Source organism: Cystoisospora suis, assembly GCF_002600585.1.
Source record: "Cystoisospora suis strain Wien I chromosome Unknown contig_345, whole genome shotgun sequence".
Taxonomy (NCBI): domain Eukaryota; phylum Apicomplexa; class Conoidasida; order Eucoccidiorida; family Sarcocystidae; genus Cystoisospora; species Cystoisospora suis.
The window spans coordinates 1-12497 of NW_027153146.1; the positions used below are offsets into that span (position 1 = coordinate 1).

At 56.5% G+C, this 12497-nt stretch overlaps 1 protein-coding gene across 1 annotated transcript; it reads left to right on the forward strand.

Moving 5' to 3' along the window:
• The first annotated feature begins 2 nt into the window (after positions 1-2).
• Positions 3-12281, forward strand: CSUI_000882 (uncharacterized protein). Its single transcript, XM_068061089.1, has 9 exons — positions 3-209; positions 803-2543; positions 2910-3526; positions 4083-4427; positions 4730-5541; positions 6224-6992; positions 10193-10424; positions 11078-11427; positions 11999-12281. Exons 1-6 carry the CDS (start codon positions 177-179, stop codon positions 6573-6575), a joined length of 3900 nt encoding a protein of 1299 aa, XP_067926935.1. The 5' UTR covers positions 3-176; the 3' UTR covers positions 6576-6992; positions 10193-10424; positions 11078-11427; positions 11999-12281.
• The last annotated feature ends 216 nt before the right edge of the window (positions 12282-12497 follow it).

Below are 12497 nucleotides of genomic sequence, written 5' to 3' on the forward strand. Positions count from 1 at the left end.
GGTGGTGCAGTGCTGATCAGTCTGTAAACGTTATCGCAGCGTGCGAGGCCTTCCAGACCATCCTTGGAGGTAATTTGAAGCGGACACAAGGGCGCGAAACCGCAGGTTATGCACACTCGAGCGATTCTCTGTCGGTTCTCTACCTTCTGTTCTGCTTGCTTGGCACGCTGGCGGAGATGCATCTGAAGCAGATACGTCATATTCTTCGAGTAAGACGGGCAGAGTGAATCTGAGCACTCGTGCCCCACACGCCCTCACGCCCGCGTGTGTGTTTTTTCATTTCTTTGAAGACGTGTCAACGTACTGGAACCTGGCCAGCTCTGACCAACCCAGGAGTTACCGGGCAGGCTGACCCAACTTTCCTCGCTGAACGGTAGCCAGCCGGTTTTGTGCCTCCTGCTTTCATCTGCCACACTCGCTGACGCGCCGCGCACAGTTTTGGTTGTCTAGCGGGTCGAGATGTGCGGACATTTTCTTTCCTGCTTGCGGAAGCAGAGAACTCTTCCGGTCTGTCTTTCCCGATGGTCAGCAGGGCATCGTGCTTTCCCGTGCCTGTATTTCCGGGTCACGACACGGGGTTACGACTTAGCGCGATGTTTACCAAGAGAATATTCTCTAGTGGGACCTTCTTGGACTTTTTTCTCATTGCTGAAGTGGGCTTCAGGGTGGCGATGCTATAAAACTGGCAACACTGCTGATTTCCCGTCGAAGATTTCGGAATGGCTCCACTGCGATGTGCTCGCGTAGCTTCGACAGGTGAGGGTTCATCGAACCAGCTTTCGTATACTTTTTCTTTTTTCAGGACATCAAGGTCTTGCGTTGGAAACTTGAAACTGTGGGAGACGCAAGAAGTGGCGTCGCCTCCACTCGTCAGACGGGGTCGGCCTTCAGGGTCCAGCCTGCGGCGCTCGCGGTTCCCCTCTCCGACCTCGAGTGTACGCCACGAGACCCTCTTGCCAGCGGCTGGTCTGTGCGATTGCGGAAGCCACACAGAAGCCTTCTAGAACCCACTGTTTACCGCGAGGCATTGGCCCCTGGATCGGGCAGCCAGCCGGGTCGTCGAAAGAGAAAGGTGAAAGCGGATACCATTACCGGGAATCCTCTGTTGTGTCTTCCTTTCGACTCCCGCGAGACACATAATGCAGACATTGTCGTGTTGCAGTCTGGCCATACTCCCTGGACTGCCTCCTTCGGCTTGTCTGCGGGATTGCCCTTCCTGTCTTGCTACGAGCCCTATGCCGGTGACTGCAGCTTGGGTGTGAGCTTTTCCGGTACTGAGCCTAGTGTGGCTGCTCCGTACTGGCGCTGCGGCTTTGGCGATGGTGAAGGCCAGGTAGCCTCGGGAGGTAGAAACGTGTGGCACGGCGGCGGCTGTCGGGTCCTGGGAGAAGAGCTTTCAGCTGTCGCTGTCTCGCCGACGACGTTCCGTACTTCGAAAGGCGCGTCAAGCATCTGCTCGAACCCAGGGACGCTCCCCGCAGGCGGGACGGTGGGCTGGAACTTACATGCTTCCGTCGGCCCGCAGTCGCTCTCCTTGGCGGAGGTACCTATCGGCGTCGCCCTCGACTCGCGGATAGCCTCTCCTATCCGCGTAGGAAGGGGGGACATGTTTCTGCAACGGCAACAAGTTCGGGATAGTGAAGGGAGCAGCAAGCGGGACTCCGAATCCATCCCGCATAACTACATTCCCGTTGAGGAAGGCGACAGCTCCCTTTCTAGCAGTCCAGAAAGGACCTGGCGGGAGCAGGCACGCGTTACAGGGGAACCCCTGACCGGGGTGGCTGGCGGTGAGCTTTGGAGGCCTTTTGGGGTCCTGCCGGAGGAAGACTTGGTAGGCAAAGCGGACCTGGATTCATTCGATGATAGCTTTTCAGACGCGCATGCACAAAGTGACGGCCGCCTCTCGCCGTCGGTCGTATCGCCGGTTGAGAGCATCGCAGGTTCCACGGGGTCCAGCCGGGGAAGGCCCAGCAGGTCACGCTTTTCTTGCTCTAGCCCCGCAGGAGATAGCGGCTCCGGGGAGGTAAGCATGTTACCGCAGCACGCCACGCTGACGGCAAGCGCAGTCGGAGGGGATCTTTTTTTCTACCGGACTGGCTCGGAGGCCAGCACTCTCTCAGCTGCCTTGTCAGTGCAGAGAGAAGTGGCCGCTCTGAACATGCCAGCCCGAAGGAGCTCCGACGGGCACAGTCTTACCCACAAGCCCCCTGGAACGAGTCGGAGTGTATCCGGAGGCTGGAAAGACACCACTTGGGACATGGAAGAGCAGGAGGCATCTCTTCTGGCTTGGGGAGTCAAGCCTCGGGAGAGCGGGCCCAGGGCTGTCGCGACAGTTACTTACGTACCTGCACAGGCTCACGACAAAGTAGGGTCGGCTTTTGGGAGAGTGCAGGCAAAGCGATGGCGCCCTGGGGTCCCGGAGAGCTATAAGCTGTGGGAAGAATTCTACAGGAGAGGAAAAGAAGCTGAGTGGGCAACAGAAGCTGTCGGAGAGTTGCTCGCCTCCGGCGCTCCGAAACGGCGCAAGGAACGCGAACAAGACTGTAAGTCGTACCGGTAGAGTCTTGCACTCAAGCGACCATTCCGTCACATGTGATTCTGTTTGCTACGTACCCTCGCACGAGGGTGGTCGAGGTGAAAGCTTTTTCCTCCATAGTGTTCGTAGTTACAACGGCGGGAGAGTGGCGTGCCTTCGATGAAGGCCGGCGACAAGCCCGGGAGCTGCTGTTTAGAGTTCTCTTGATGGGGTGCCCTCTGCTTGTAAGTTCTTAGCGATGTGACATAACCCACGACCAAGTCGGCCGCTGGTCAAACTAGTCTGTCGCGAGCGTGCTTTCTTTCGACACCTGGCGGCCGGGCTGGGGCTTCAGCCCGTTGCGTCCGTGCTGCTTTGTTCTGGATTCCTTTAGTGTGCCTTCCAGATCCTCACTGCAGAGCCCTTCCTGCAGGGGACCTCTTCGTCCGGCGGCGCCTCCTGAGCACATCTGTCCCTTGTAACAAGGCTGCGAGCGCTGTCGGAAAATCGCTTTGGGAAGCTGCAGAACACTTGGCGACGCCGGTCACATCTTCGGCGCAGCAGCTGACAATTGAGGAGCTCGCCAGTCCGCGGTTTTTTCCTCGGACCAGATTAAGGGAGCTAATCTCGCACGAGAGGAAAAGGCGGGCACGTGAGCAGGCGCCCTACGATATTGATTGTCGCGAAGCTTCTGGTAACGGGCATAGGGAGCGAGTGCCTCGAGATGAACAAGATTCGATTTACTGCGCTACGCGAGAAGGACTGCCTCATTTTGGAGACTGTAGCGATGAACTCTCTCGGGGAGATGACTGGGACCTGGAAGGCGAGGTTCAGGCTTCAGATCTTCTCATACCACGAAGTGCAGAGTTTCCACACAACATAGAGAGCAGACTTGCGGAGTCAAGGGCAGAACGCGCGGAGCGAGGCTTGGCGGACGGTGGTCGGGAAAGGAGAGGGAGCGAACAAGGCGAAAAACAGGCAGATGATCGACTTGGATCATCTGCATGGCGTGTAGGTCTGAATGACGTAGAGGGAGAGATTTCCTGATTTCTCTGTAGTGGCCTTCTCAAGCCCGTCCCGGGACTGCCGATTTCATGCCGGTGCGGCTCCCATGTGCGCGGGCGCTATTTGCTAAGTCGTACGTGTCTGACGCCGTTTGTGTTCTCGAACGTATATTGTTAAATCGAACGTGTCACGGTCTCGTGGGCTGGGCCTGCCAGTTGATAGGACCCGCGGGAACCTACGTGTCTGTCCGAGACCGTGGATCCCTACACCCGAGACAAGGCAAGCGCCAACCGGAGAGCGGCGTTTTGATCCGCTCGGATCACTCCAAAGCACTAAGAGCGGCTTTGGTTATCTGCACGGATTCTCGACTGCTTGGGACTCTCAAATGTGAGCATATGCTGTCAGACGCGAATCGCCGAGGTTCATTTGCCCCTGCAGACCCCAGTGCAAAAACTCGGGTTCGAGTTACAGTGAGTGGGAACTGCGCTCTCATGTACCTTGAGTACGGGAATGAACTTTTGGCATGTGCGTCTCACTCCCTGCCTTTTGTGTTCTCTCGCAGCTTCTGGCGGCCGTAAGAAAAGAGCTCGCGTCCAACTCGGGCACCCGTTCTCCAACCGGGCTCTCCTCGGGCACCGGCTTGGATAGTACCACCAAGACAAAAGAGACGGCCAAGGTTTCTCTGCAACAGATTTTACGGGGTCATAGCTGTGTGACTGCAGGCCGTGCATTCATGGATGTACTCTTGCTGCATGCCCGCGGCCTGGTCGGGCTGGAGCAACGTTCACCGAGAGAACCCGACATACTGAAGCTCGAGGGCCTCGTTAGAAGCGAGCAGGAGAACTTGACCCGTGCCGGAGGGTACGAGTCAAGTTGGGAGATCCCGCCGCTGTATGTGCACCTACTTGTAAGTTGATGCTTGCTGGAGGGAGCTTTCAAGACGGTGCTGCCGGAGCCTCGGTCGCAGTGGACTTTCACGGGGAGGGCTCAACCCGAATGCACGTGCCGACGGGCTCGAACCGTTAACGCATACGGACGGCAGGGACAGACAGGACAGCGAAGGGAAGAAACATCGTGGTGCTTCTGTGACGACTTGAAATTCTTCAATCTACCTAGGAGGTTTGAGGAGCCTGAAAAAAAAAAAAAAAATCAATGTTCCCGCGAAATGGGATACTCGTGGCTTCTCGTGTTATGGTGTTGCTTCCTCAGGATACTCCGTCGCACCCAGACGACGCTTCCGCCGCAACTGAGGCAGTTTCCTTACTTCTACCACAAGAGTTTGCGGCGCTGGTACCGGAAGGCAGCTGTAGACGCTCAAGGGCAGCAGGGAACGGTGGCTGTTCTCATAGCACGCACTCGAGTCCACACAAAGCGCATAGTCGCCAGCGCGAGAGGCAAGCTGTTGAGGATTCCTGTTGGCGTGCTCTGTGGCCATCCGGCCCAAGTGTGACCTCTCTCACGGAAAGCAGTTGTCTCGCAAATTCACGAGAAGACAAGGGCATTCACTGTCAGCCATTCCTCGATGAGCGGAAGTCTGTCTTGGAGCGGCATGAACTCTACGCCGGAGCACCGGCACGAAGAGGAGCCACCAGCACAGCGGAAGACGCCGTGTTGGGAGAGCTCCGAACTAGTGCTGCAGACGACCTCATTGTTGAAATTGAGCTGGAAGGGGAGTCTGCGGGCCAAGAGCTTACAGGCGGAGAGGGACCGCATGCGTCTGTCACATGCTCGTCTTTGCGGCCGGAAAAAGATCAGAGACAAACAGGGGTTGACAGGAATCATCTCTTGCCGACCGGCACTTGTCCCGCCGCCACGGGCAAAATCGAGACGCAGGTCGCAAGCGTGGCGGGCTGCCGGGGTGCCCCTTCTCTAGGAGAAGAAGAAGCGGGGTCGGTAGAGCGGGAGTCGGGGGCGGTAGTCCGTGACGCGGACGTGGAGAGGGCTGTCGAAGCAATGGTAGCTCAGCTGTTGCATTGGTTGAGTAAAACGGCAGTGGTGCACTCCGGAGATCTGGTGGAGTGGTGAGTTTGTGGAAACGAATGTTTGCGGCGGCCGCTCCCTTGCTTACTGTCTTGGCCGCTCCGCTTCCTCGAGTCAGTGCTCGAGAGAAGCGCGACATCTTTCTCTGCCTTCTTCGTTGTCGAAAACTGAGTTGCGGACCCTGCGACAAGCAGTGAGGTGTTGCTCGTCAGAGCAGAAACACGACTCCTCTCGGAGACTGGCTCGTTGTCACTGCTAGGGAGTTGTCACTGTTCGGAAGGATTGACCGAAAATGGGAGAGGAAGACAAAAAAGTCGCGAAAGATTCTCATTTAGCGCTGTAGCCGTTTACCGGGAGTTCATGTACTGTGTGTTCTCCGGTCCCCTGACTCAGGAGTTGCTCTGACGCCTGTTAGCTGTATGTTTCAGACAGCTACGGCCCTCGACTCACATCAGACTGCAGCGCGCTACCGCGGACGCTTGGAAGAAGAGTAACCGTGTGTCATTCCCGGGGCTGCGGACCGTGTCTCTTTCTCCTTGTGACTCCGGCTGGCGTACGCGCACTCAACAGTGTTTAAGATTTCTTAAGGTGTTCCTGTCAGTCCTCCGGGATGGTGGCGTAGTTCTCTGAGAGCGCGATTTTTCCGACGTGAGGAGGTGACAGGTGTTTCAGAATTTTCCTCTGTCTTTGTGTCATGTTCCCGGTTTTCTTTTATTTTTTTAGGTATGTTTCCCATCACCTAAGCCCGCAGACTCCTTCGGCTGACACGTGGCAGGGCGACAGCGGCCGAGAAAGCTACCACCCAGCTTCGCTTTCAGGACCGGGTCGCTCGACACATAGCCTCCCGGGATTAGCTTTGTGGAGGGAGAAGCTCCATGCCGCTGTGGAGACTCTCGTTGAGGAGAACGTTCTGACCGGGAAGGTGATTCCAGGTGAGACGAGGCTGGGAGTGGATGAGCTAGGTGACTGCGGCTCTTCCGGCGGTCAGGGTACGCCACGGCAGGCGTTTACCCTTTTTTGGCTCACTGGTGTCGAGACGCCGGATGAATTTGCCCAGGAACACGCCGAGTATTAAGCTGAGCAGTGTGTGTAAGGGCGTCTCGTCGACCCTGTGGAACCTCCCTTTGCAAGACCTTGCCGGGACGACCAGACCCAGGGGCTTCGGGTAAAAGTTGGTCCAATGATTGTGTCCTTGGTTTCAAGGAAGTGTGACAGCTGTGCGATCTGGAGGGACTCGGTAACAGAGAGCTTTGGTAGTTTGCTTGGCACAATTGTCAACGGGGCTCCTTTGTCGACAGCCACTGCGCCGTCTCTACTCAGTTCTTGGCAGCCGTGTGACTGCCACTTGTTTGGTAGGGCTAAACGGGTCTTCGGTGGGGCGTCTTTTAGAACGTGACGTGTTCCGGCTGTTGCAGGCCGAGGCGTTGAGCGCTTGCTGCTGTGAAAGGCTGTCTGCGCGGTGGCCCTGCCTTCGTCACGCGATTCCTACTGGCCCAGTCCCGTTGTTTCGTGAGGATGCGGGAAGCCGCCGGAGGTCTTCCTTTTTTTCCAAAGATCACTTGACTGCCGTATTCCCCCTTTGTCCCCTCCATTGTGGTTAGAATTCGAAACCTGTCCTTGACGCAAGATAACTAGCTCAAGAGCAGGGCTAGTTTCGCAGAGCTACCACAGCGCCAGCTCAGCCGCAGCAACCATTACCATCCACGGAAGAAGATAGTTTTAGAGTGTTGACGAGCCAGACCGTGCCCCGAGTCGTCCTGGTGGGCTACGCTGCCAGGCAATCGAAACCTACGGCAGCCGAGGCCAGGTGTGGCACCGGGAATGAATGCGGCGGTCGACTGGAACAAGGCATTGCAGGCCTTTCACTCGCGGCCCGGGACCAATGCAGAAGGTTCTCTCCAGTGCGTAGGAAAATGAGAAGTCACGAAACGCGTGAAAGGAAGATTACGAGGGTAGCGGGTTGTTTCAGAGCAGAGGCGTCCCTAAAGGACGGGAGTCCAGTGCCTCTTGATCTCTGACGGCTCTCTTCACTTGAGGTTCTGTTCATCGAACTAGCAGGTGCCCGTTCATATACCGCGGGCTTCGCCTATCCGTGCGCCACGTAGCATGTAGCTGCGACGGCAGGATCTCCTCTGCTTCTAAGGAATCACACGGGAACCCTTGAACGCAACCACCTACGCCAGCGTTCTCACCGCAGCGGAGCATCACAACACCGACCAGCAAAAACTGTTCCCAGCGGAGACATATTACAGCAGCGTGGTGCTGCTAAGCGGGGACCAGAGAAACCTAAAGAAAATGCCCCACGTGTGTGCTGTGCCGAGCGGGCCCCACCCCCAATGTATATTGTCCTCGAGGCAACGCTAGATTATATGGTCGTCTGAGTGCAACCGTCTACCACGATCCTTCTTACTTGCCGTTCGCCAGAGTGCACGGCGACTGTTACTGGCCGCGGGCTGTGAACTTCAGCGGGAGTTCTGGCCGGCCGAGCAACGCTGGACACGGAGATGAAGGGCAACCACGTACTGCCGACGGCGTAGTGCACTCCCGGAAGGTGGCTGCGTGAATGAATGCGACCGAACGTCCTTGACCGCAACAGAGAGGCGTCTAAACCGCGTTCTAGCGTTGCAACTGCATGGGAATGTGGAACCGAGAAACCACGTATGTAAAAAAAAGTAGCAAGGAAGCCCTCCCGAGCGGGATTCCCTCTTGGGATGATGTACTGGAGTCCGAAGAGCGGCCTGTTCACTGATTCTTAGTGTCTATTCTTCTCGTGGAGTCTGCTCGGAGTTGCCGTTTCCTATTGCCCGTGTGCCTCACAGTCTCGTAACTGCGGTGTCCCCTCCTGGCAAAAGGCAGAGCCATGCACGCTACAACGGTGGCATCTTGAACAGATGTATGAGCTACCGCTTGTCCTTCTCTCTGCTGCCTCACTCCATCCAACCTTGAAGCCGTGCCCTCAACGGCTTTGGAGGACACAAGGGCTTGAGTTTTTACCAGGCCGCCTGACGTCAGCAGTTCGTGGATACAAAGGGGGTTACTTAGTTTCGTTCCTGAGGCAGGCCCGCGGCATGGTCGTGGCCCGCTTCATAATTCCTGATCCCAGTCTCTTTCTTCTCTCTGAGCTGGGTTTGGTAACAAAAGAAACCAGGGCTGTCGATACGCGACTGTGGGGCCTCAGCTCACCAGCCCCAAGGCCATGCCATTGTTGAAGTCTCCCGCCCATAGGCGTCCTTTGGCTAAAGTACGGCAGGTGCGGAGCAGCCGGCTGTGTGCAGCAGAAACCGCACCATCAGTGGGCCCGACGTGACCACAGCGTTGTCAGCCACGTACACAGTTGACAGATCTCAATCTACTTCGTCCGCTACTTTCTGGCTCTTCAGCGGCTAAGGGATGTACAATATCACAGCATGGTATCCGTACACGGTCTGATGGTCGCGCATGCTGTAAGAGCACACTGACAAAGAACCAGGATTTTGCAAACTCCAGTGAGGCCTGCACATGGCTATGCTTGTCAGACCTCAGTTCACAGTTGTCTTCCGTTGTCGACTGCAACTGCCTGCCCACTTTCTCCGGCTGAGAGATTCTAGTTCCCACGAGGGGTTCAGGAGAGCAAGTGCACCGGCGTCCGCTCGCCATGACAAGCACTTGACGAACCATCAGTACGCCGGAGTTTTCCCTACAGACGCTGTCCCGCAAACCCAGGGCGCAGCACGTCGTCACGGCTGGGGCAGCCTATCAGCCACATGCAAACCGAGCAAACGCAGTACCCGGCCGGGAGACGCATCAGCCTAAGGGCGTCTGGAGGCAGTCATCTGGGTGCAGACCGAAGCTGTCGCCAAAGAAAGTCCTCAAAGATTCTCTGCGAAAACTCAGTTCGCACATTATGTCAGCTGCCGCCATTGGGTACGGCCCCCGCAATTGGCACGCATCCATCTCAAGCCGGTCTAGCTCTACGGCCTGTCAGCTTTCGTGGCCAGATTTAAGCGGACACCACATTGCTCACTGTTTCTCCGTGTGAAAGTATGGGGGAAGATTCGGACTATCCACGTGGCTCGGCGTCCCTCAATAATAGTCAAAAACCGGGTGCGTGCAGGCTACGCGCGTGCCCCCACGTGTCGGCTCCTGCACAGGCTCCACTCCACAATTTCTCCGTTGTTCCGGAGGCAGCCAGTTTCCGCAGATCCGAGTCCTGTACAATGTACACAAAGAAGAAAGCGGGATTCCACCCTTTTCACAGGAGCCGGCAGGTCGCGCCGCCCGCGGCTCGAAGAGGCGATGAAGCGGGAAGAGTGCCATTGGAGAGTTCGTTTTTTCAAAAAAGGCGTGAGAGGTGCAGGTGCGCCGTCCTTAGAAGGCTTTCTTTTCTTGCTGCGCTGAAGAAGAGTACTACCCGACGAATAAGAGGCTGCAGTAGAAACCCTTGCATGCAGAAGCGGGTCAGGCCGCGGGGATTGCCAGACAACTACGATTTTTGGCGGCGTTGGAGCCGGGTCCGCTGACGAAAAGACAATACAGGTTGTGCCGCGTCCAATGTCTCCCTGTCGGCTTTCTCTTCCCAGGCCGTATGAAGAACATGGCGCCACCTTACGGCACTTTTTGTCACATCGTGCCAACTTTAGTCGGGTTTGCACCCAGCCGCTCAGCGTGCCTGACGGTAGGTGTTTGAGATGTCTCCTGTACTGCGGCGTTCAGCCAGAGGAAGGGAACTCCTCTTTGGGAGGCCGCCGATTACTTAGTTCATGGAGTAGCAGCACTTCACAATTTCCGACAGAGCGTGATCGAAAGGCAAGGCCGGAAAGTTCGAGAGCTCTCAAAATATTATCACAGATGTCACGAGCTATCCGGCGAGAATGACTACCTCAAGCAACGCCAACAGGCGCTGACCATCCAGCTGAAGGAAGCTGAGGAGGCAAGCCGACTAGCCGTAAGCTCATTTGTTGTCAGCGTTCCTCTTGACGGCCGGGGAAATTCTTTCTGTCTCCAGTCTGGAAGAGGCGCCGACCTTGCTCGGCACTGCTTCGTGAAGAACGGAACACCGCGCAGCACAACTGTGCGATAGCCCTCCCCGAGACTTCCGGCCTTGCTTTCTGATCACACATTGCCGGAAATTAGGAAGTGTTACTACTCCATGTACCAAGCAGTCGGCGCCCTTGGGTCTATCAGCCGGAGAGAAGACAGGTTGACTGCACTCCGACTTGATGTGAAGTGCTTCCTGAATAGGACAGCACTCTTGTACGTACTGGGCACACAGGGCGGAATTGCAGTCCAGCGCACCAAGCACTTTCGTGGTATGTACCGAGCCGTGGCAGATCTCATGGCGGCAACAGTAGCTGTGAGACTAGTGGACCCCCCAGGTATAAGGAAACCCCCTCTCGACACCGACTTGTCTGTCTTTATTAGTGCGTCTGTTGCTCAGCCTGACAACCAGCGGGGCACCCCATCCTGGTACTGTTTTCGTTAGTTCTACCAACCTCGTGGATTCGTGTCTTCTAGTGGAGTGGTACCACGGAACGGCCCTGAACTGGGTGCGTATTCATTCACTCATGAACGTAGTTAATGGTGTGCTGCGTTTCTCAGAGAGATGAACAACTCCGAAAGCTGAAGGTGATTAATGCTCTCCTGCTTCACGATAATATGTTTTTGCATAATTCCTTCACGTCGGCTATTGACGAACGACCGACAGTACTTGCTGGCATTTACGAGGCAGATCTAATAAGTTGGACTCTATCCAATATCCGTCTCTGTTGGCGGTGTCACAATCTTCCGCATCGCTTGGTTAGTCCCTGGCTGCGCAGCAACAAGTATAGGGACTGTTGGCTCCAGCTCATCTTATACCCGCTCGGGACCAAACAGAAACGGCGAAGGCAAGAAGCCGACAGAGCAAAAGTGTCCGACGCGACCGCGTGCCGCTCGACAGTCCTTGTTCGGTAAGGCAAAGTCGCTCAGTCCATGGCACCTGACAGCTAACCTGTCAGCTGAGAGTTCGCAACTTCATCCAGGAGGGTGGGCGAACACTCCGGCCCCGGCACACCGGCGGGCGCTGCTAGAGAGAGTTCGGCCTCGGCCGGCGGTACTGACGGAGGGCAGAGTCTTCGATGACCACATCCGTATTAGTATCTGAGGGCTCTGCATTGAAGTGACAGTCACCCTACTCGGTTGTCTTCCGGAGCACCACTGCGGTGAGCTCGCCGCCACTGTCGCGATGCAGAGCAGGAGGTGGCGCTTGCCGCAGTGAACTGGACTCAGTGAGGGCACATCACTATGTTGGACACCTCCAGTCTACGAAAAAGAGACTACGTCAGCTTATCAGATCTGGTGGCCGGAGAGTGGGGGGGAGGCGGGGGTAACCTTAGAAGATGACGTGAGGGGGAAACCGCAGCGAAGCGTGTGTGCGAGCCTCAGTCAGACTGGACCGAGACTTCCAGGGAGGTTCCGTAAGGAAATGAGGAACCGGGCGACCGATGTAGCTTTGGCGAGTATCTGTCCTGTTCTGCGCAGAATGAGGAACGCAGGAGAGCTGACCTTCCACCTTTTTCTCGGTAAACAGCTGACGAGCCCCTTGACACATCAGTTCGGTGGCCCCAGGGCCACGGGCAGTGTATTCCGGCACGACTTCGGCAGCACGTGGCTGAACGACGTCACGGAAGCAGACGAGATTACTCTGGGGCTTTCTGTGTTGCACTGTTCTCAAAAAGTGCACTACGTAGTTAAACACCACGGCTGTCGCGCTGCAGACCTTGAGGACCGCCCTGTGCCTTTTCCCCGACAAGACCGTCTCTAAGAACAAGCTGGTCGTACTGGAAGGATCCCTGGATGCTACCTGAAAACTTCCGCGACGGCAACGAGTGTTGAACGCCCACCGGAGTGGGAAACCGGCCCGCAAGCCTGCAACCCTCAATGGCTGTTAGCAGCATCTCCAAGCTCCAGTCAACGACGCTGTGGTAGAGCATCGAGACTCTCGGCTGCGACATAAAACACTAGCACCCGTGCAGATGAA